This window comes from Neovison vison, chromosome 4, assembly GCF_020171115.1.
Source record: "Neovison vison isolate M4711 chromosome 4, ASM_NN_V1, whole genome shotgun sequence".
Lineage (NCBI taxonomy): Eukaryota > Metazoa > Chordata > Mammalia > Carnivora > Mustelidae > Neogale > Neogale vison.
In genome coordinates, this window is record NC_058094.1 from 29,120,940 (window position 1) to 29,141,977 (window position 21,038).

General features: G+C 35.0%; 1 protein-coding gene across 1 annotated transcript in view; it reads right to left on the reverse strand.

Annotated features, from left to right (window-relative positions):
• Positions 1 to 21,038, reverse strand: part of PKHD1L1 (PKHD1 like 1) — a 157,742-nt gene that overhangs the window by 126,009 nt on the left and 10,695 nt on the right. Inside the window, exons 3-13 of the mRNA XM_044245081.1 lie at positions 20,281 to 20,425; positions 19,195 to 19,303; positions 18,111 to 18,168; positions 16,857 to 16,950; positions 13,748 to 13,801; positions 13,042 to 13,115; positions 11,910 to 11,952; positions 7,593 to 7,663; positions 6,270 to 6,380; positions 2,781 to 2,870; positions 635 to 903 (exon numbers count right to left, since the gene is read on the reverse strand). Of these exons, the coding sequence (XP_044101016.1) occupies positions 635 to 903; positions 2,781 to 2,870; positions 6,270 to 6,380; positions 7,593 to 7,663; positions 11,910 to 11,952; positions 13,042 to 13,115; positions 13,748 to 13,801; positions 16,857 to 16,950; positions 18,111 to 18,168; positions 19,195 to 19,303; positions 20,281 to 20,425 (1,118 nt within the window). The remainder of the gene's footprint in view (positions 1 to 634; positions 904 to 2,780; positions 2,871 to 6,269; positions 6,381 to 7,592; positions 7,664 to 11,909; positions 11,953 to 13,041; positions 13,116 to 13,747; positions 13,802 to 16,856; positions 16,951 to 18,110; positions 18,169 to 19,194; positions 19,304 to 20,280; positions 20,426 to 21,038) is intronic.

Below are 21,038 nucleotides of genomic sequence, written 5' to 3' on the forward strand. Positions count from 1 at the left end.
AATACTAATATGTGACCAAAATGACTATGAAATTGGATGTATGACGTTATTTATATAAAAAACAAAAAAGACACAAAAAGAAATGATGGACTTCGATCTCATAACCACATAATAGTGAAAGAGATCTAGTAGAAGAATGAACTATGTTTACTCTTTTCCAAATTTCATACATATGATTAAAACTCTTCCATAATTAAAATAATCTTTAGGGGCACCTGGGTGGCTCAGGGGGTTAAAGCCTCTGCCTTCGGCTCTGGTCATGATCCTGGGGTCCTGGGATAGGGACCCATGTTGGGCTCTCTGCTCAGCGGGGAGCCTGCTTTCTCCTCTCTCTCTCTCTCTGCTTGCCTCTCTGCCTACTTGTGATCTCTGTCAAATAAATAAAATCTTTTAAAAAAATAAAATAATCTTTAAAGGAAATATATGTATTTTTTCCTTCCTAGAGAAAACGTAGATACAGGAAAGCTTTTTTTTTTTTAGGTCATGGTTTTCTATGGTGACTTTAGAGTTCATATTACACATGTTAAAATAGCCAAGAACCCAACCATGTGAAAATATATCTTAAAAGTAAGCTACATATAAAGGTTGTCCTATTGTTTTTATAGTATTAAATAATTTTCTGTGGCTTCCGTACCTTATCTTTTGGATGTCCAGTTTGGCTGAAATAAATGGCATAACGGTCATCGCCTTTGATGTAGAATCTGTAGACGTCAGAGTCTGGAGCCACCAAAAATCCACTGAAGCGTGCAACAAATGTGTCTTGCTCCATGGGCCAAAGGTAGGAAGCCGAATCTACCCAACTAGCCCCCATGTACCCTGGTGTTTCTTCGTTGTACTCAAGTATCTCTTCAAGACGCGCTGGCCGACTATTGTTCCATACCTCAAGCTTTAGACCTCTCCCACCTGAATGTAACAAAAAAAAAAAAAAAAAAAAAAAGAATACTTTCATCAGAATGTTGATGTGGTTTCTCAATGGCCTTCTACTTGGGTAGTGGTTATAAATATTCTATGCTATTCACGTTTTTGGAGCATGCTTGTAAACAAAACAATGACTCATACCCTACATGTACCTGCACCTCTAGCATAGAATGCTGTTAAGAGAGCATACAATTTATTATTATTTCATATATTTGCACCTCAGTTTCTACATTTATAAAAAAAAATGGGAGTAATATTACTATTTGCATGGTTGCAATGGGGATTAGATACTACTAAGTGCTTTACTTAAAATAATATGTTAACTCTAACCTCTGATATGACTGACATTGCTTTATATAGTTAAATCTCAAAACCTTATGATTCAGGCCATTTGGTTTCAAAACATTTGCCTGATTACTCTCTCTAACAAAAGTAACCCAATTAATGGTTTGCAACTAATCCAAGAATAGACAGTGTTGGCTTTAAGTCTTTTGTCAGTATTTGTTCTTCTTCTTCTTTTTAACATTACTTCTGTTGTATGATTCCATCTCCTTCTTGGAGAGAGTCAGAACATTCCCATTAAAGTGAACCTACATAAACTCTGATTTAAGTTTTTTCCTAATCATAAGGAAGCCATCTCACTTTTTTTTTCTTTCCTAAACTACAGCAATCAGACTCATGTCTTCTTCCAGCAGCGCTAAGCTGGTCTGGAGGGGCTGGATCTAGATGATGGTTCCTCTTCAGGTGAGTTTCTTTGGAGAAAAGCTTGAACACCTCAAACTTCGGCAGCAGCAATGTTCTCTGATAAATACAACTTTCACTGAAGTCACCAATTGTGATTATCAAAATAGTCTGTTAAACTGGGCATTGTTTCCCTAATGTCGTTCAAAACAAGGAAATTTAAACATAATTTACGTGGCTTCAAATCCCAACCAGTAGTGTAACCATAAACCAATTTCACTGTGTGAACAAGATATGAGATACACACCCTCAAACCCATGCACAGCCTCTCAGTGAGTGGTATCACTACAGATGTCAAGCACTTACCATGGGCCACGGGCCACGGGCCATGGGCCAAAATCTGGAAAGAATTTTGATTTCCATTTCTCTCATCCCCTGTTATCACCCTTAAAATAGTCTAAACAAGTAAGGATTTAACCTCTGACATTTGTGTTTTAAGCACAAAAACCATTTATAAAATGTTCCTGTAGCCTGCACCATCATTCAGTAATCTCATTTAACCTGAAATAAAGTTCCCATCAAACTCATTCAACAGAGGAGGGCTGTTTCCAGGAGGGTATTTCGGGAATTCAGGCTGAGTTTATTTCCATGCTGCAGCTTTGAGGCAGCTATTTTAATACAAACACTCCCTGATCCAGAAAGTGTAAGGAGAAAAACCAGGAAGAAATGTATTACAATTCTCACTATAAATTCTAAAAAGTTCAAATATTTTTTATTACTAATTGTTATGGGCTAAATATTTGTATCCCCTCCAAAACTCAGATGTTGAAGCCTAATGCTCAATGCGATGTTATTAGCAGGTAGGGCCCTTGGGAGGTGCTTAGGTCACGAGAGCGGAGCCCTCATGAATGAGGGTTTATAAAAGAGGCCCCACAAAGCTCTGTAGCCCCAAGAAGGTGCCTATCTATGAGGAAGCAGGTCCTCACCAAACACCTAATCTGCTGGTATCGCGATCTGGGACTTCCCAGGCTCCAGAACTGTAAGATCTATATGTGTTTGTTGTTTATAAGCTACCCAGTCTGTGGTGGTCTGTTTCAGCAGCCCCAAAGGACTGAAAGACTAATGGGGTGTGTCTTCTTATGTAAATGTAGAAATGGCCATTCTCTCTTCTGGTAACTTACCTGGATAGACAGTTCTGAGAACTTCAGGCTTAGGCGGTGTCTTGCAGCATACGCTATTTTCTGTGACATTCAAAATATCACAGACTTGACCTAGAGAGAAGCAAGGTACAGAGGTATTACTCCAGAGCTCCAGAATGCAAATCACGATCAGCTTATCTGGGAGTACTTTCTGATGAAAACCAAGCTGCTCAAGCAAGAAGCAAAGCCAGGGTTTCTTCGTTTCCTTTATGTGTTCTGCATAAAAGCTTATCACTTGTTAATTGCCATACTTTTACATGGCAACGTTTTCCTGGCAACACACCACAAGTCTGAGTTATGAAATTTTGTGATTTCTGAGAAACAAAATAAAAAACTAAATAAAACTATGTCACTGTAAAAGATTTCACTTCTGAGCTCAGAGTAAAGTCTTACATTCTGTTCCCTACAGAAAACTTGCTGAAATAAGTCCATGATATTCAAAATTTTGCAAAAGCAGATGATCCCAGCCCTCTTAGGTAAAATAAATAAATAAGTAAGATGGTGGTTTAGTCCAAGGTCTTCAAATGAAAACAACAGAGATAATAATGTGTAAGTGGTATTTTTCAGAGACAGACTGAAACCAAAACAGTAAGGGTCTAAACAAGAATGATGACACTAATATAAAACACAATTAGAACGGAGTGAAGAGTCTAGGTTTTAGACTTCCATATATCTCTCACTGTCAATGCCTTAAGTATTTACTGAAACGGGAATCACAGCCCACAAATGAAAAGTGAGGCAAAGGGTAGCAAATGGAGGAAGGTATCTTTGCCAAGTTTTGTTTGGTGGCTCGGAAAACTTACTTCAACATTACCTGTTACGATTTTGTATGTTTTGTGAATGCAAGATAATTGAGGTAGAAAACAATGCATTTAAACAGTAAATTAAACCAACTTAGCCCATTTTGTTTGGAGCAAAGGAAGATCCATAGACAAATCATTATTTTTAAGAAATTAACTGAGGATTCCTCAATACCCCAGAAATGAATAATCTAATTAAAAATGGGCAAACGAGGGGTGCCTGGATGGCTCAGTGGGTTAAGCCTCTGCCTTCAGCTCAGGTCATGATCTCGGTGTCCTGGGATCAAGCCCCGCATTGGGCTCTCTCCTAAACAGGGAGCCTGCTTTCCCCTCTCTCTCTGCCTGCCTCTCTGCCTACTTGTGATCTCTCTCTCTCTCTCTCTCTCTCTCAAATAAATAAAATCTTTTTAAAAAATGGGCAAATGAGTGGATATTTTTCCAAAGAAGTCATGCAGATGGCCAACAGACATGTGAAAAGATGTTCAATATCACTGATCATCTATAAATACAAGTCAAAACTACAATGAGATATCACCTCACACCAGTCAGAATGGCTAAAACCTATGACACAAGAAACAAGTGTTGTAAGGGATGTGCAGAAAGGGGCACGTTCTTACACTGTTGGTAGGAATGCAAACTGGTACATCCAATGTGGAAGACAATATGTACGTTCCTCAAAAAGTGGAAAATAGAACTAGTCTATTATCCAGCAATTACACTATTAGGTATTTAACCAAAGAATACAAAAATACTAATTTAAAGGAATACATGCACCCCAATTAGCAGCATTATCAATAATAGCCAAATTGTGGAAAAAGCCCAAGTGTCCATCAACTGGTGAATGGATAAAGAAGATCCAGTATATATAAAAGCCACAAAAAAGAATGAAATCTTGCCATTTGTGATGACATGGATGGAGAGAGAAAGTATTAAGCTATGCAAAGTAAGTCAGTCAAAGAAAGAAAAATACCATATAATTTCACTCATATGTGGAATTTAAGAAACAAATGAACAAAGGAGGGATAAATGTGAGGCAAACCAAGAAACAGACTCTTACCTATAGAAAACAACTGACAGTTACCAGAGAGGAGGTGGGCGGATGTGTTAAATAAGTGATGAGGATTAAAGAGTGCACTTGTTGTGATGAGCACTGGGTGTGGTATGGAAGTGCTGAATCGTCGTCTCATACACCTGCAGCTAATATTACACTGTATGGTAACTAACTGGAATTTAAATAAAAACTTGGAAGAAAAAAATAAAATACACCCAGTTTACTATATGTAATTATAATCCAATAAATTAGTTAGAATTTAAAATTAATGAAAAAACCTTGAAAAAAGTAATGAAAATTTAATAAAGAAATTACTGAGGATTCAAAATCTTGAAACTTGTCACATTTGATAGCAATGAAAGACAAAAAAGTAACATGTATTTGCATATCAACTATCACAATATCATAAAATACAGCATATAAAGAGATTTTATACCCATATTTTAATATTTGAAACAGTTATATTTAAAATTTCAGAAAAAATATATGATATTTAAAATCTTATTGCTTAGGTTTTAATATTTATGCAGGTGACCAGCAAGGATCCACAGGGATAGGAAAGATATTGTATAAATGTTACACTTGAGGGCACCTGGGTGGCTCAGTCGGTTAAGCTTTTGCCTTTGGCTCAGGTCATGATCCCAGGGTCCTGGGATCGAGTCCCACATCGTACTCTCTGCTCAGCAGGGAGTCCGCTTCCCCCTCTCTCTCTGCCTGCCTCTCTGCCTACTTGTAATCTGTCTGTCAAATAAATAAATAGAATCTTAAAAAAAAATGTTACACTTGATCTTAGCCAAAAGGCAGAAAAGAGATATATATTGTATAAATATTAGATGAAATTACTTTATATTAATTTCTTCTCTTGAAATCACATTTTTGCAGACTCATGGGCAGATTCCTTAAAATTATAAAGTACCTAAGCAGAAGGTTATATCAGAAAAAATATGTGTCCAGTTGCCTGGCCAACACGGAGTCCTTTGCTCAAGGTAGAGAAGGTCATTATTATGACTGAGTGGGAAGATTCCCACTATTATATTCATCCTCCATTCCTTTTTGAGCTGCACAGCTCCCTACCTTGAAAAGATCTAGATACACAACCAGAGAACCAGAGAACCAAGCCCTATTCACATTTGTAAAAACAGAACACCTCAATTAATGCTCTTTTTAAGGCCAATATCATCGGTAATTCCTGAAAATGTCCAGACAAGTCACAATAAATGAAAAGGGGATAAGAGTGTCCCCAAATACTTTAAATTTTTTCCTAACTAACCAACCCATTGAGAATTAACAACAGTTTAAAAAGGGCATTTAAAAGTTTGTTATATAAAGGGTATGTGTGTCTCAACATGTGGTGAGGAATTTGAGGAAGGTAGCCAAGTTGTTACCAGACAATGCTTTTTGATCATGACCTCAGAGCCCAAGTTGTGGTCATGTCAGACCCTCATTGGAAGGTCCCAGTGGGAAAAGTATCATTCTCTGGAACCAAATGCCCACATGAAAATACACAGTCTTAAATTTAAGACATTAACTGAAAAAAGACTATTATTCTTTTTACAAATTATTAAATAAAAGCCAGGATTTGTTCTTATAATGTAACATATTAAGAGTCATATAAAATACCTCCAATGAGAACTCTGATAGGGAAATCTGTCTGATCAAAGAACTGTCCACTTATCGTTAGCACAGTGCCACCTTGAATGCTTCCTCGTGAAGGGGAAATCATAGTGATTTCTGCAGAGAGGGAGGAGAAGCACATTAAATAAAATGCCATGAATATTACACATCAACCCAAATGCTTAATTTTTATGAATTTTCCAAATTACCTAGTCTTAACACATAGCACAGCATAGGTAGTGGATTGACCAAATGAATAAATTGGGTGTTTTAATTTTGTCTCTGATGCAATCCTGCAGAGAGGACAGTTAACATGGCTTTTACAAAGCCTTACAGCTCAGGGGAAGCAGGTTTTAGTGGTGACTGGTACTAAAGAGACACTGGTAATGGAGGACACAGGAATTAAGGAAAATCTGGGCTGAGGATTAGATGGTTGATTCCAAAGGAAAACACAGGAAAGCAGGAGAGCCAGCCTCTTCTCTTCCCCCGGGGCTCTTAAAGAACAAATCTTTCTTCTCTTTCTGGGCCAACATTTTATACTTTCCTCATATAGTAATACATTAACTATGACTGGAAGCCTATGTAAAAGTTTTAAATATATTAGTAAAATAGCCCCGGGCATGATATATGGTAGATTCTTATTAAAATTTATTCTTATTACTTCTATATATCAAAGGTCTGTGTATTTTTACACACGGCTTTTACACTGAATAGGAAAAGCCAGGATATATCCTATTTGATTGATTCCAAGACACTTCTTTTCACATTTGAACATCTTTGAAATCTGAATGTGCCACTCCATCACTCCTGACCTAGAATAAAGTGTAATTCTTCCAGGAGGATTTGTGTTTGCTTCCCACACTCTCGTAGGAGTCTACCAACCTTAGATCTCTGTAAGTTAAAATAAATAATAATCTACTTGAGTATTCTTTTGGACCACAGTGAGGCTATAAATCTGAGAGAGCACTGCCTTCTAGTTTAAATTGACAGTGGAGATATTTTTTTCCCTCCCTCCACCGACGCCCCAAGTGGAGACGTGCAAGTTTCCCTTCTGCTCTTTTGGAGTGATGAGCCGGTTTCTCAATCAGTCTTATATTAAAAATATAGTTTTCTGGGTCCTAGCTTAATGTCAGAGCTTCCTATTAGACTCTCTATCTTATGTGTTTCTCCTTTCCTAGCAGTACATAAAATAATATACTATGCCTTAAGTCCTTATTGTCATTGATGATGAAATAAGGTACACATGTCTCTCTGTTTCATTCTTTTTCTTTCTCTCTCTGTCATACACACATACACACACACACACATAGAGTGAGAGGGTTCACATACCTGCATATGTTTGAAACATTGAAATTTTATTTAGAGAAGAAACAAAATACGCCATTTTTTGTGGGAAACTCCTGTGGGGGGAAAAAAAAGTAAAAATCCTTACTTTAAAATCTTTATTTCAGGAAAATGTTATTTTTTTTTAGTGGTATAAATCATGTCATAATTTGCAAAGGAGCTGGACAGAACATTTTGGGCAGATAAAAATGTTCTATATCTTGATACAGTTACTGGTTACACAAATATACAAGTATACAGATACTCAAATATTCATTGGTCAGACCTTACTGAACTACACACTTAAATTACAATATTATATGCAAAGTATACCTCAATAAAGAATTCGTATTAACAGAAAAAAAGCAGGATTCCCCTTCCTGAAGGTGTTTGTGTTAACGGCCCTCCACTCTCCTCTCTCATAATCCATTTAACATCAGAATAACTAACATCACTGAACACTTAAATATCATGCAAAGTTTTTAAGCTTTTAACCTAAGATTTTTTAAAGCCTTTAATTTATTATACCATTTTATCCTTACATTAACCCCATGAGGTAGGTACAGCTCAGAGAATCTATTTATCTTACTCAAGATCACAAAGAGAGTAAGTGGCAGAAATAGAACTTAAAGCCAGACAGTTGGAGTCCTGAACCCTGGCTCCTCACCTGTGTCTTACACAGTTTTCTCCTGCCACTAATCTGCATGAGAGCACGAGGAATGAAAGCAGGTTAACAATAATCCACCAGAGTTAAATCATCCTCAATAAATACAGAACCCGTTCATATTTTTTGATGGATATAGACGTACACTTCATAGCCTGGAGAGCAAGGAAGGGAGGGACTCTGATCCTGGAAATTAAATACTGTTTCCTTAATTACCTCAATGAAATTCATAATAGAGAAGTTAAGAAATTCAAATATTAAGACTCAAAGTCCATCCATTACATTTATAACATACTGAACTGGAATCTAAAAGGATAATGCAGATCTCGTGGTTGAGACCAACAGTAAATTCCTATAAATCTAACCCAACCACTATAACGTGCATTTGCAAGACTAAAGAGTCTCTGTAAATCCTGCATGCTAAATTAGTTACTTAAGAAGTTCATACTGGATTTATATTGGTATGTTACAAGCCTTTCAGTTGATTTCTCAGAGATCTGAAATGATGCCAGCTCCAACAATATTGTCTGTGGTCAGATTCTGCATCTGAAAAATTAACCCTGCTTCTCAAGTTGGTAGGAAAATTGTCTCCTGAAATAAAATTTGAATGTAATTTATTTGATATGACACTGAGGTGATTTTCACTAATTCATTGATAATGACTAGGCATTTCTCAATTAAGGCAGCCTCATCTAAACCTTATCAGTTTGGAACAGCTGTTGTTTGAACTTGGGGTAATTGAGGAGAGAAGGTTAGCTATTAAAAGAAATACAGAATGGGAGCCACAATGGCCTTTAATTGGTTCATTTGATATTCAGGAACACTCCTGAAATTTGTATAATATGGATTTTTTTTTTAATTTAAAGAATGATTTAACATTTTTTTAAATGCCATGTAATCATGAAACTAGGCTTTTAAGTAGTAAATGCCATATTTTTAACAGTTATCTCAAATTCCTAAGATTGTTTTATATAGAAACACAGTTTTCTCAGTTCTGAGACATTAATACAAAAGAACAGCCACTGGCTTTAAGAAAAAGAATTATAAGTCAAGATCACAGAACCAGCTATTTTAAGCTATATTTTTGCCTATATTATGTGCAAGTTTGCTGGCTTTTTAAAACGGAAAGTTTCACAGCATGTGAATGCAACACATTGATTTATATATACTTATCAATCACATTCAAGCTTGATCGCTCAAACCTATTTTTGGATAATCATTTCTTTGAGAAATATTTGATGGATTTGGTAATTAGTACCTTTCATACAGACTGAGAACTAAGAATTCATCTTTTTCACCTGAAGAAGAACGACAATGAGAGCATTAAAAATAAAAAGTATGTGTAGTTCAGGAAATCATTTAACATTCAATAACTATTGCTTCTAACATGATTTTCTAATATTTTCAACAAAATCCTATTGTCCTATTCGTATCAAGTTGTATGCGTGTAGGTGGGTCCTTGCAGAAAATAACTGGTAAATCATGAGACTCTAAGTCATTTGTCCCATGTAAATCACAAAGGTGAATCTTAATACCATTTACATACCATCCACAATGGTTTGCCCTTGAGTTATAATATTCTTCATGGGTTTTTGTCCAGTCTACATTGGTCTATAAGCAAGTGTGCAACCCAGTCATCATTTTGTTATAACCTATTGCCTCTAGGTGTCTGGAACCAGAAGATCCTCAAATACAATGACGATGGATTTGGGCTCACCACCCCAATAACAGCCGCATGCACGTAGGGACCAAGTATCATCCTTCTCTTGCAGTCCGTGAACATTAACCAGGAATAACATCTACTTTGATTGTCGTATTACCATTCTTCTCAATCGTTTTAATCTTTTTCAATCTTTTCTAATCATTTATCTCTCTTCAGAAACAAACACAAAAAATCCACAGACATATCCTATCATTGATCTACTACAATCACTACTAAATATTGTGATTTATTTGGATTTCTATTAATCAGCTCATTTTCTCATAGGGACACACTATCACATTTTTGGGCAGAATAATTCATTTAGGTTTGGAGCATCTCAGTCCTGTCCAAGAAAAGCCATTAGCATGCCCCAGTTACTATGACAGCCAACAAATACCCCCCATACATTTGAAAATGCACAGAAAAGGGCCGTGACCCTACCATGTTTAAAGAATCCTGTGTCAGGATGTTAAGTAGTAAGGAGATGTGGTTCTATGGCTGAGACCCTCTGATGTGGAAACAGAGGCAGAAGAAAAGTTACTAAATTTCCTTCCTATCTAGAGCCCACTGACAAGTCCTTGAAACAGGCAGAGTGACTTTCCTCTAGGCACTCAACTACCTCCACCTTAATATTTTGCTAAGAGCAAAAAGCAATCCTAGTCTGACCCACTCTCACGCCCAACCAGGATCCTGTGGGTCTACTTTAACATATAAACATTGCTTTGGAAACTTCCTTTATCTCTAAACCCTCCAAGATACGTACTGACAATCATCCCCAAGTGTATGGCCCACCGATAAATATATCTGAAGGGTCTCATGACTAAGGTTCTATTAGATGGTAATAAATGACCTTTTCCCAGCAACAGCTAGCCCCGCAAGGTCCTGCAAACCTTGCTTCCAAAAGTCCTTAGAGACTTATGCTATTCCTGACCCCCTCCCAACTTGCAAGTATGTAATGGACCATTCCTCATAACCCCGGGGTAGCAGCTCTTCCTGGCCACGGGTCCTGTCCCCGTGCTTTAATAAACCACCATTCTGCACCAAAGACGTCTCAAGAATTCTTTCTTGGTCATCGGCTCTGGACCTCATCGCACTGAACCTCACTTATATTCTAAAACTTCATCACCTTGGCAGAGCCCTGGAAGAAATGCTCAGGGTCTGGAGCTCGGCTGTTCTTCCAACTAGCTGGATATCCATGGGCAAATTATTCAACTTTTCTGAATCTCACTTTTCCCAGAGTGCAACACAGGGGGGATGATAACATTCAACTTTATAGGATCCTTGGGAGTCTTCAACCAGACAATATACATGAAGTGCTTAGTACCATGCCTCTCACGAAATGTTCTGTAATACGATTATCTACGATAGGAGGTTTGCAACATGTGTTGAGATTTGCATATTCTGGTATTTCTTAAACATATGGTAATCTCTCTTAGTGAAATTAGGATATAGGATATCTGGAACCGATTTCTAGCTTTATTAAAAAATTGTGATTAGAAGTTATTAACATATGGTGCTAAGAAGGACAATTGTGAGCTATAACTACTATCTTTCATCACTCCATATGTCTTGATACTTTAAATGAACATTTTCATCGGGTATTAACCATGGGATTTAATTTATTCTTACATTAGTTCAAATCAAAACTGAACTATTTGGTTATCAAAAGAATGACAATTAAGTTAGAAGAGCTGTAAGACATAAAAAGAACCCTTTCAATATCACAATCAAAGACTGATTTGTTGTTTAGGTAATGCTAAAGTTCCCAACAGTTGAAAGGCTGTGTCTGAGGCACAAAGTAGAGAAAGGGAGTGATAGACCCCTTAAATGTTAATTTGGGGGAAGGAAGTGATTCGTTTTTTAATCTCTGGATCTATAGCACAAAGTAAACATACACTTTTATTTTATTTACCCAGTTGAATCCATTATGGAAATTATTATTTACAAAATGACCCACCTTCCATAATCACTATCCAAGATGAAGCTGACATTGTGATGACCTGGAATTAATTAAATACATAATTAATTAAATTCCCAATCACAGGAGAACAAGAACTATGTATTATAAAGCTGATTTAAAAGCAAAGAAACTTAAAATTAAAACTGTAATTATACAACCATTTATTAATCCTTAAAGACATGACAATGAACTATCTGAAACAAGTGTCTGGCATTTTAAAATACACATACGAAGATGTCTCAAGGCTATAAGTAGAAAAACTTGATGAAATATAATAATGAATGAAGAATGATAAAAACAACATAAACATAACCATCTGCCCTCAAATTTCTTTCATTCTTTCAATAGCTACTTAATCAGAGGAAACACAATGCTGGGGGGTTGGGCCATGCAGGGTGAGCACAAGATTGCTCTTTTCCTAACTGAGCATGGTGGGGGCGGGGGGATTCAGTCGGTCAAGAGCAGTGACAGAGAGAACTAAAAACCATGATAGAGCTATCCAAGAAAAGGAGAGTGAACTTGGAGAGTGGAAGGCAGGGCATCAGGGAAGGCTTTTTCAATGACATGACTTCTTTTCTGAAATTCTCAGGATGGGAGGCTTGCAAAAGGCTCTGAGACAAAATAAAATGAAGTCCATTCTAGAACTAAAAGATTATGATGGATGCTAGCTGACCCTATTGCGGGAATCCTTTCACAATACACGTAAATGAAGCCATCATGTTCTATGACTTAAACTCATATAATGATGTATGTCAACATAACACTGGAAAAAAAAAAAGGACTATAAGGTCTAAGTGCCTGGAGTACACAGAGCAAGGGGGAAGAAACAACATAAAATTAAGACTACAGGGAAAACAGCTATATTAGTAAATGAAATTTTCTGGATGACAGAAGAATAAAAAGAAAAAAAGAGAAGAAAAGAAATTTGAAGAAGTTTACCTTAAATGTAAGCCTTAGGAAAAAAGTAATTTATACATGCTTACATGAAACTGAAAAGAAGCCAAGGTAAAGAGGAAATGTTAATGTTAAAGAAAGGGATAAAGCTGCAGGGGTGGTCTAAGAGAATACAAAACAAGGAAACAGAGTCAGGCATTTCTGAGAATTACGAAGAACGGTGATCAACATTTACCAATGTAAGTTCCAGTCATCTTACACACCATAGAACCCATGTCTCCATTTGGATGATCTAATTTTAGACCGTACCTAAAAATATATATATGTTAATTTTATTTTTTTATATATATATGTTAATTTTAAAGTTTATATTGACACTACAGTTCTAAAATACTGTTTCCCTTCTTAAGTATTTATATAACAAAGATGCATTTATTGGCAAATTACTAAATTAATTAAGTAAACTAGTATTTCCCTTAAAAGCACCTCATGGACTTTGAACATGTGTCAGGTTAGAAACTGTCTCTACAACAAAAATTTCTGTGAAATGAAATAATTCCCAGCCTTGGTTGGAGATACATGCATAAAGCTTCCTTTTACCATTAAATATTTTGTAGTTAATTTGGCTATCACCATTGATATTCCTCTTAGATACTTTTAAATAATACCAAGTGAAACAATTATGTGATAAAGATATTTCTCAAAATATCTCAAAACATATTAATCTAAATAACAGTTCATATTGTATTCTACTAGAGACAATAGGGGGCATCAGGTTACATCTAACTATATAAATGATTACTAATTTACTGTATAAAACATTATAATTTATACTGTATTTTAAAGGATTCTGCTATACAATATTGCTAGACATTACTACTTAAGCTGGTATGTTTATATCGTCTATTTATTTTCTAAAGAAAATTATTTGAGTGACTTACAAATTATCAGACTGTGGTATGAGAAGCTCACAGGGCATTCCTCCAACATAAACTCTGAATAAATATTTTATTGGAAAAGATGAAGTTATGTTTAGTAAATCATTTCAAAATGCTTTCTTCCCACCAAGTTCACTAACACCTTATATTTTTCTCTCAATCACTTATTATTATCTATCACACATTCATTCAACAAACACCTATTATATTACCTATTATGTTGCAGTCTCTGCTGTAGATACTGGCACACATCAGGGAAGAAAACAAAATCCTGCCCTTGTGGGACTGACATTCTAACACGGGGGAGGGGAGACCTGATAATAGGCATGATAATCATAGGATATTTGGTGTGTTAGAAAGTGATAATACCACAGGAAGAGAAAATGTGGAAATAGCTAATGGGGACCCTTCCACTTGCAGATCAATTAACTCAAATACAAAACAGAGTTTTATGTTTTGTAACACACAGTAAGTTTCAAACTATAGGCAGGAATTAAAAGAGGGCCATAGCCAAGCCCCACGGAATAATTAGGATGAAGAGAGCAACTAATATTCTCAGTGCCTTTGAAACAGAAATCTGAAGCTGAGAAGAGGCAGGATAGGGCTGTGGAGAAATACTGCCTTTGTACTTCCCCAGCTGACCAGGTCTGCTACGGCTTTAGGGGTGTTAGAACCTGATGCCATTGAAAGCTTGCAGGCAGGACCCACAGGTCCTGTACTTGCCACACTCAGAATAAACAACAACAAATAAATTTGTTGGCGTCTGAGCCAACAAATCCCAGATTCAAAGTAACTGCAGATACAAACCTGAACTCCTAAAAAGTAAGGACTTCCATTTGCGGAGAACTTTAAATGTTTGAATAAACGTGTACGCACAAATCCTTTCATTTATTATTACATTAGGTTTGTGATGCAAGTACACTGAATTACTGTACCCAGTATAGAGATTTATGGATTCATAGCCTCCTTCTAAACTCCCGCTTCTTGCGCCTAAATAATAAATTTAGCAGCTAACAATGGCACTTACTATGTTTAATCCTTACAACCATTTTACCCTTCCATTTCATAGATGAAAAACTGAGGCAAGAAGGTTAAGTTGCTTGTTCAAGCCTATAGGCAGTAAGGAATAGAACAGGAATTCAAACCCAGACAGCTGGGCTCCAGCGGTGCTCTTACCTACACCCCATAAGCCCCACAGTGGTCTGGGTTTGCCTGTCAATGGCAATACTACACTGTTTTGCCATGTATATATGTGTGTGTCTGGCCAAATATATATATATACACACATATATATATATGTATATGTATGCATATGTATATATATATATGTATGCATATGTATATATATATGTGTGTATATATATATGCAAATACCAAAGGGTTTGGTGCTATATATATATATATAGTTATATATGTGTGTATATATATATAGTTGTTGTTATTGTTGTTTTTCTTATTGTATCTTTTAGACCAAAATCTCTTTAGTGGGCACCAAACCCTTCGGTATTTGCATGTCCTCTATAATTTATACCTGGTCTGGATTTGGAGATGAGGCTGACTTGACAAGATGTGTGAGAAGCAGAAGCAGCTTGAACACTCTGGGTCCCTGACTTCCTGCTTCCTGCCCAGTACATAGTCCATTGCTCCCTGCTAATGGGATTCAGGCCCAGTGAAATGCCTGAAATGTCTAGTGTCACAATTAAGATGGTAGAAATGGGACAGACACAGTTCTAAGGCCTTCGCCTCTCACATTAATAGATGTGTGAAAGTTCTTGTGCATTTATATATAGTATCTCAGGGTTTCAGAGTACATGGGCCAGGTAGCCTGAACTCTGAGGTCCCTGCTGACTGCAATTCTTGACTTTATGAAATAATTTCTATGCTTAAAATAGTTTCTACTGAACAGAAGTAAATTTCAGTTACAGTGGGTGGGGTGAGGGAGAAATGTCCTTAAAGATTAAGTTTCCTATTTCTTAGCATTATTATAGCAAAGGATGACTTAGAAAACCCCATCTAAGAAGTGGAATATAAACCATTCATAACATTCAACCATATGGAGGCAAACAAAATCTTTATTTATGCTAACATTTGTTTCTCTATTTAGTACTTACTATATGTAAGGAATCAATACAAATATTTCCACAATATTATAGATGCATACAAATATGATTTAATTGAGTGCTACCTTATAGAATCCCACCTAAATTACCTTGATTTCACTTAGTAAAACCTTCCAAATTACTTGGTTTATAAAACTATATATGCGTATGTGTGTTTATATATATATATGTATATATACATATATATCACCTTTTTTAGTAGTTAAAAAAATTCTCTAATTGTTGTATGAACTGTTAGCTAATTTATCTATTTATCCATTTTACACCTGTATTTAATATGCATGGAGCCTTCTGAAAGCTGATTCTGTACTTCCTTCTATGGGGAATGAGCACAGCTGTCAAGTCTATCAAGACAGCACTCAGAAAACCACACCTATGCTACAGAAAGATGAATGACCAAGCTAGCTTCCAATCCAAAATGTGGACAATTATCTTTTGATATGAGGTACCTAGCCAATGTTACTGTCTAATCCATAGTTGGTAAATAGAGGAACGAGTGTTCAAACCTGAGGCTGTTAGTAAGTTACTGACCATTTTTAGTTCAGCACTCTCCCACACATAACTACAGTAGAAGAAAAAAGGCCAAATTGCATGTCAGGAGATTCTGGTTCTCAGTTCTCGACTAAGCTATGGACCTCCAGGCTACATAGTTACATATATATGTAAAATGAGGTAGATTGTAACAAAGTTATTCAGTAATAAAATTCTATAACTAACTCAATGACTATTGCGCTTGTCTCCCTGTGCCTTCTATTAATAAAATCTATCACAGAAAACGAAAGAATTATGCCAGACCAAAAAAGAAAGGCATATTGGTCACTGCTTCCATGTCAATGAATCATCCAATAGTCTCCTTTTCTTCCTATAATATGGCTGAAAATACACGATTAATCCCCTCACACTGTAATGATGTTTAATCATTGAGCCCATTGTTTGTGGAATACCATACCCCACCTGAGTGATAAGAAAATGTTTCCACATCAAAAGTTTACCTCAAAATCCTAACATTTTTCCCATTTGAGCTTAATGCAGTATTACTTCCATAGACATCAGTGAAGATTCTGCCTTGGATAGTTATTAATGTGCCTAAAACAAACAAACAAACAAACAGTTCTGTATAAGATTACCTACCCACACACCCAACACTTAATACCAAAACATTAGAGGTATTCCTCATGAAACCAGGATCCAGACACTTATATCCCATGTTCATCACTATTATTTAACACTGTGCTGAACATTCTAACAAACACAATAAAACATGAGTGTGTATAGTATTAAAGCAATATTTATAAGTATTTGTAAATTAAATACATTTTTCATGGAAAACAATGAATTATTCAATAAATATTGCTGGGGTCATGAAAGATATATTTGAAAAAACAAATAAGATCCCAAAAAGTGAATAAATCCTAGGAGAAACAAAAAATGTTTCTCTATATCCCAAAAGTGAATAAATCCTAGGAGAAACAAAAATTAAATATAAAAGTAAAACTGTAAAAACTCTTATAGTTAAGTATAAATTTATATAATACTTATATTATTGGGATGGTATGGTCTTCTATAGCATAAAAATGAAGGAAGAAATAACAAGAATTAAAATATATATATTAACTTAATATAAAAAATTTAAAATGTCTGAAAGATAGGTAAATCCATTAATAAAATTTAAAAGCAAATGGTAAGTTGAGAATATATTTCCAACATATATGACATACAAATTATTAATATCTTTAAAATATAAAGAATTCTTATAACTTAATATGAAAATTGACTAGCATTAAGTTAAAACCAAGGAGATGAACAAGTAATTATAAAAGAAGAAATACAAAGGGTCAATAAATATATATAAATAAGTAAATTTAATTGTATAAATTAAGAATTAGAAATATTAAAAATAAGCTACTACATTTTTCACATAAATGCCTGAAAAAATTAGTCCCTAACATTGTCAAGGGTATAGAAAAGGGCATTCTCACATATTCCTTTTGGGATTGTAAACTGCTATAATTATAATTATAATGAAGTGGAAACCAGCTAAATGTCCAATAGGGGGATAGTAAAATACTCGATAGCAGATTCAGATATAACCACTGAAAATCCTTTTTTGAAATAATATTGGGAGTTACTATACAATCAGAAATATGTTATTTCTAAATTATCAGATATACTAATTTTATATACTTAAAATTAAATTAATGACCACAAACCAAAAAAGATATTATATCAGCTGTCATATAACAGACCTGGAGTTCCAGATAAAGGTGTGATGTTCGTTATCATTGAGGTTCTGAAACTTCTTGCCTGTAAAATAATACTGTCAATAAGCTAATATCTCTGGTTCTTACATTATTTACATTTAAATAATTCTATAATATAACTGTCAAAATACCTCCTTTTAGATAAAGTATAAAAATAAAGTTTAGAATATTATTATTCTGCTTATTCAAGATATTTTCCTTATCCACTAAAAATTCTCTGTTAGTGTTTTTAGTTCAGAACTTTAATAGTCAATCTTCCTTTGTTATCAGCATATGTCAAACTCTAGTAATAAGGCTCTCTGGTAGCAGGAATTTGAGGGAATAAAATTATAGAAGGCCTTCTTTTATTTAAGGCTATGAAGAAAAAATAAAGCACATTGCAAAACAGAAACAAAACCTGGAAAAAGTCCATCAAAGTAAACTTTAGTAATGAAGCTAATGATAATTTTCTAAAGCAGGTAAAATTCTTAAGAACTGTGACACCAAATGGGAATAGGGAGAGAGGAGAATCCCAGGGAGCCCATGAGGGTGATGGAAACTCTAATACTTTTGATAGACAGACAAAATTTTTAGAAATATATGGGATGGTCCTTAGAAGAAATGTGTTATTGTAAATATCTACATATAGGATAACTACATTTTGAATGACTTCAATGCTATGTGCAGTCATATTTTATCTCATTGCATTAGAAATTATAAAGAAAGGAAAAAGAGTTATGATCCTATTTAAAATGAAGGTGAGTGCCATGAAGATAAGAAAAGGAAAATCAAACTCAGAGTACAAATGCAGAAAGAGAAAAAATAGCGTGAGCAAGAAAAAAATTTAATGTATAAAAGTTTAAGTCATTAATAAAATGAAAGAGGGAAACAAATAAGATATGAGAAAAGAGATTCCACTGCCACAGAAATGATTAAAACTGAGTGAAGTTATCCTTTGCTACATGCTAGAATATTTTTTTAACATGGAAATAGATAACAATCTGTAAAATTAAAAAAATAAAAGGCCAGCTCAGCAAGAAAGCAAGCACAAGACCAAACATCCAAAAGTTAAAGAGGAGATCCCATATACATTGAAGGTGCATTCCCAGCTCTTGACGCGACCTCTGCAGGTATTACTTTCTGTAATAGGAACCCCGTCCACGCTGACTCTCACAGTGTAGGAATCTTCTGGCATTGCTCTGCAAAGCAAATGAAGAACATGTAAGGAATGCAATGACCCTTTTATTTAATGTATGCTATTACGGAAAAATACTACCCAGACTACAAGTCATTTTGAAAAAAAATTTTAAAGTGTCTAAAATTCTAATCAACGTACAGCTAAATTTTATTCTATATTATTATAATTCTAAATGATAAGAGTTTCATTCTAAATTATGGAGGATGTCCATCCTGAACTCTGTACTGCAGATTCTAACATCATGGACCACAGGCAAATGTTTATTCTAAGTGCACTGGTATTTACTGAAAAGGAAAACAAATAAAATAACAAAAGTCAGAAGAATCACTTAAAACAGTAATACATCACCTTGGTACAGTCATGTTATGCTTTGTTTTGTTTTGTTTTGTTTTGTTTTTTTAATTCTGATCAAATTTCTCTCTAAGAGAACTTTGGTGTTGAAACAGCCAATAAGCTTGATAAAGATGAAATCCTCTGGAATATGAGCTACCTGTTTTATTATTAAAAGTTACCATTTAAAATGATTAATTTTTCCCATAAGTTGTTAATAACAAACATCATTCTGGACTGATAGTAAAGAACTTGAAATGTCACTCTACAAAATGGTCATCTTTAATCTTAATGAATATGTCAAGATTTTGAAGGAAATTAATCAAACTGGACAGGAAAGCATAATTTTGATATTTTGAGGAACATCATTACAATTTAATAGTAGCCATTTATCTTCTGAAATAGATCAATAATGATAAGATAATAGCTCTAATAACCTGGAAAAGGATATGGAGTTTATTTTATTGTGCCAATACATGGAAAGAGCATTACAAATGAATGAAATAAAACTAAAAGCTAGTCTGAATATCATGAAACAAAAAAATAGCTGATCATCAGAAAATATAATAGCCAGAGTATATAAAAAACTATATAATACCAATCTGTGTATGATAAAAATGCTCTTATTAAACATATTATAAAACATACCTAGTATAGCATGTAATTTGAGTTGAATGACTTGAATCTTTTTCTACATCACAAGAAATCGATCGGAAAGAAGAAACTAATTGCACACTGTTTCCCAACTCAGCATTATCAACTCCATAGTTAAACTGGTTTGCTTGAGCAAAACCTGGAAAAGTAAAAACACTGAATTATTATTAAAAGAATTCTCTTCTCAAAGATCTAACAATCGTCATTTGGTACTGAATCATCAATAAATAATAAGGAATATTAGTAAGTAAATAAGTTAGCAGTTAACCTACTTTGTATTTATCCCTATGGTTGTAATCCTTTTTGGAAGCATAAAAATTCACCTTCAATTCATTTATTCACAAAAGTAATGTTTGAGAACCTATTATTTGCCAGGCACAGAATTAAATAGCTTATATTCCAGAGGTAGAGTGTGAAGGGCTGGAGAAAATACTCTCTCCTCCTTCCGCATCAGACTCTATGTCTGCTGAGGATAACTACTATGAAAAAAAGGAGGCCAGATGGACTGAAAAGAGAGATGAGGAGAACAGTATAAGAGATGGGATCTTTCCCTTGAGTTCCTATAAAGCAAAATCTGAGGTGAGGACTTGCAAGCATATGGTTTATTTGAGTGGTGACCCCTTTGGGGCAAAAGAGAGTAAGACCTAAAGAAAGACAACCTGGGCTGTGAGCACAGCTGGAGCACAACCTTGCTGGAAACTTCCAAGGAAAATATGGACTGCCTCTCAGAATCAAAGAATCAAACCTTTCTT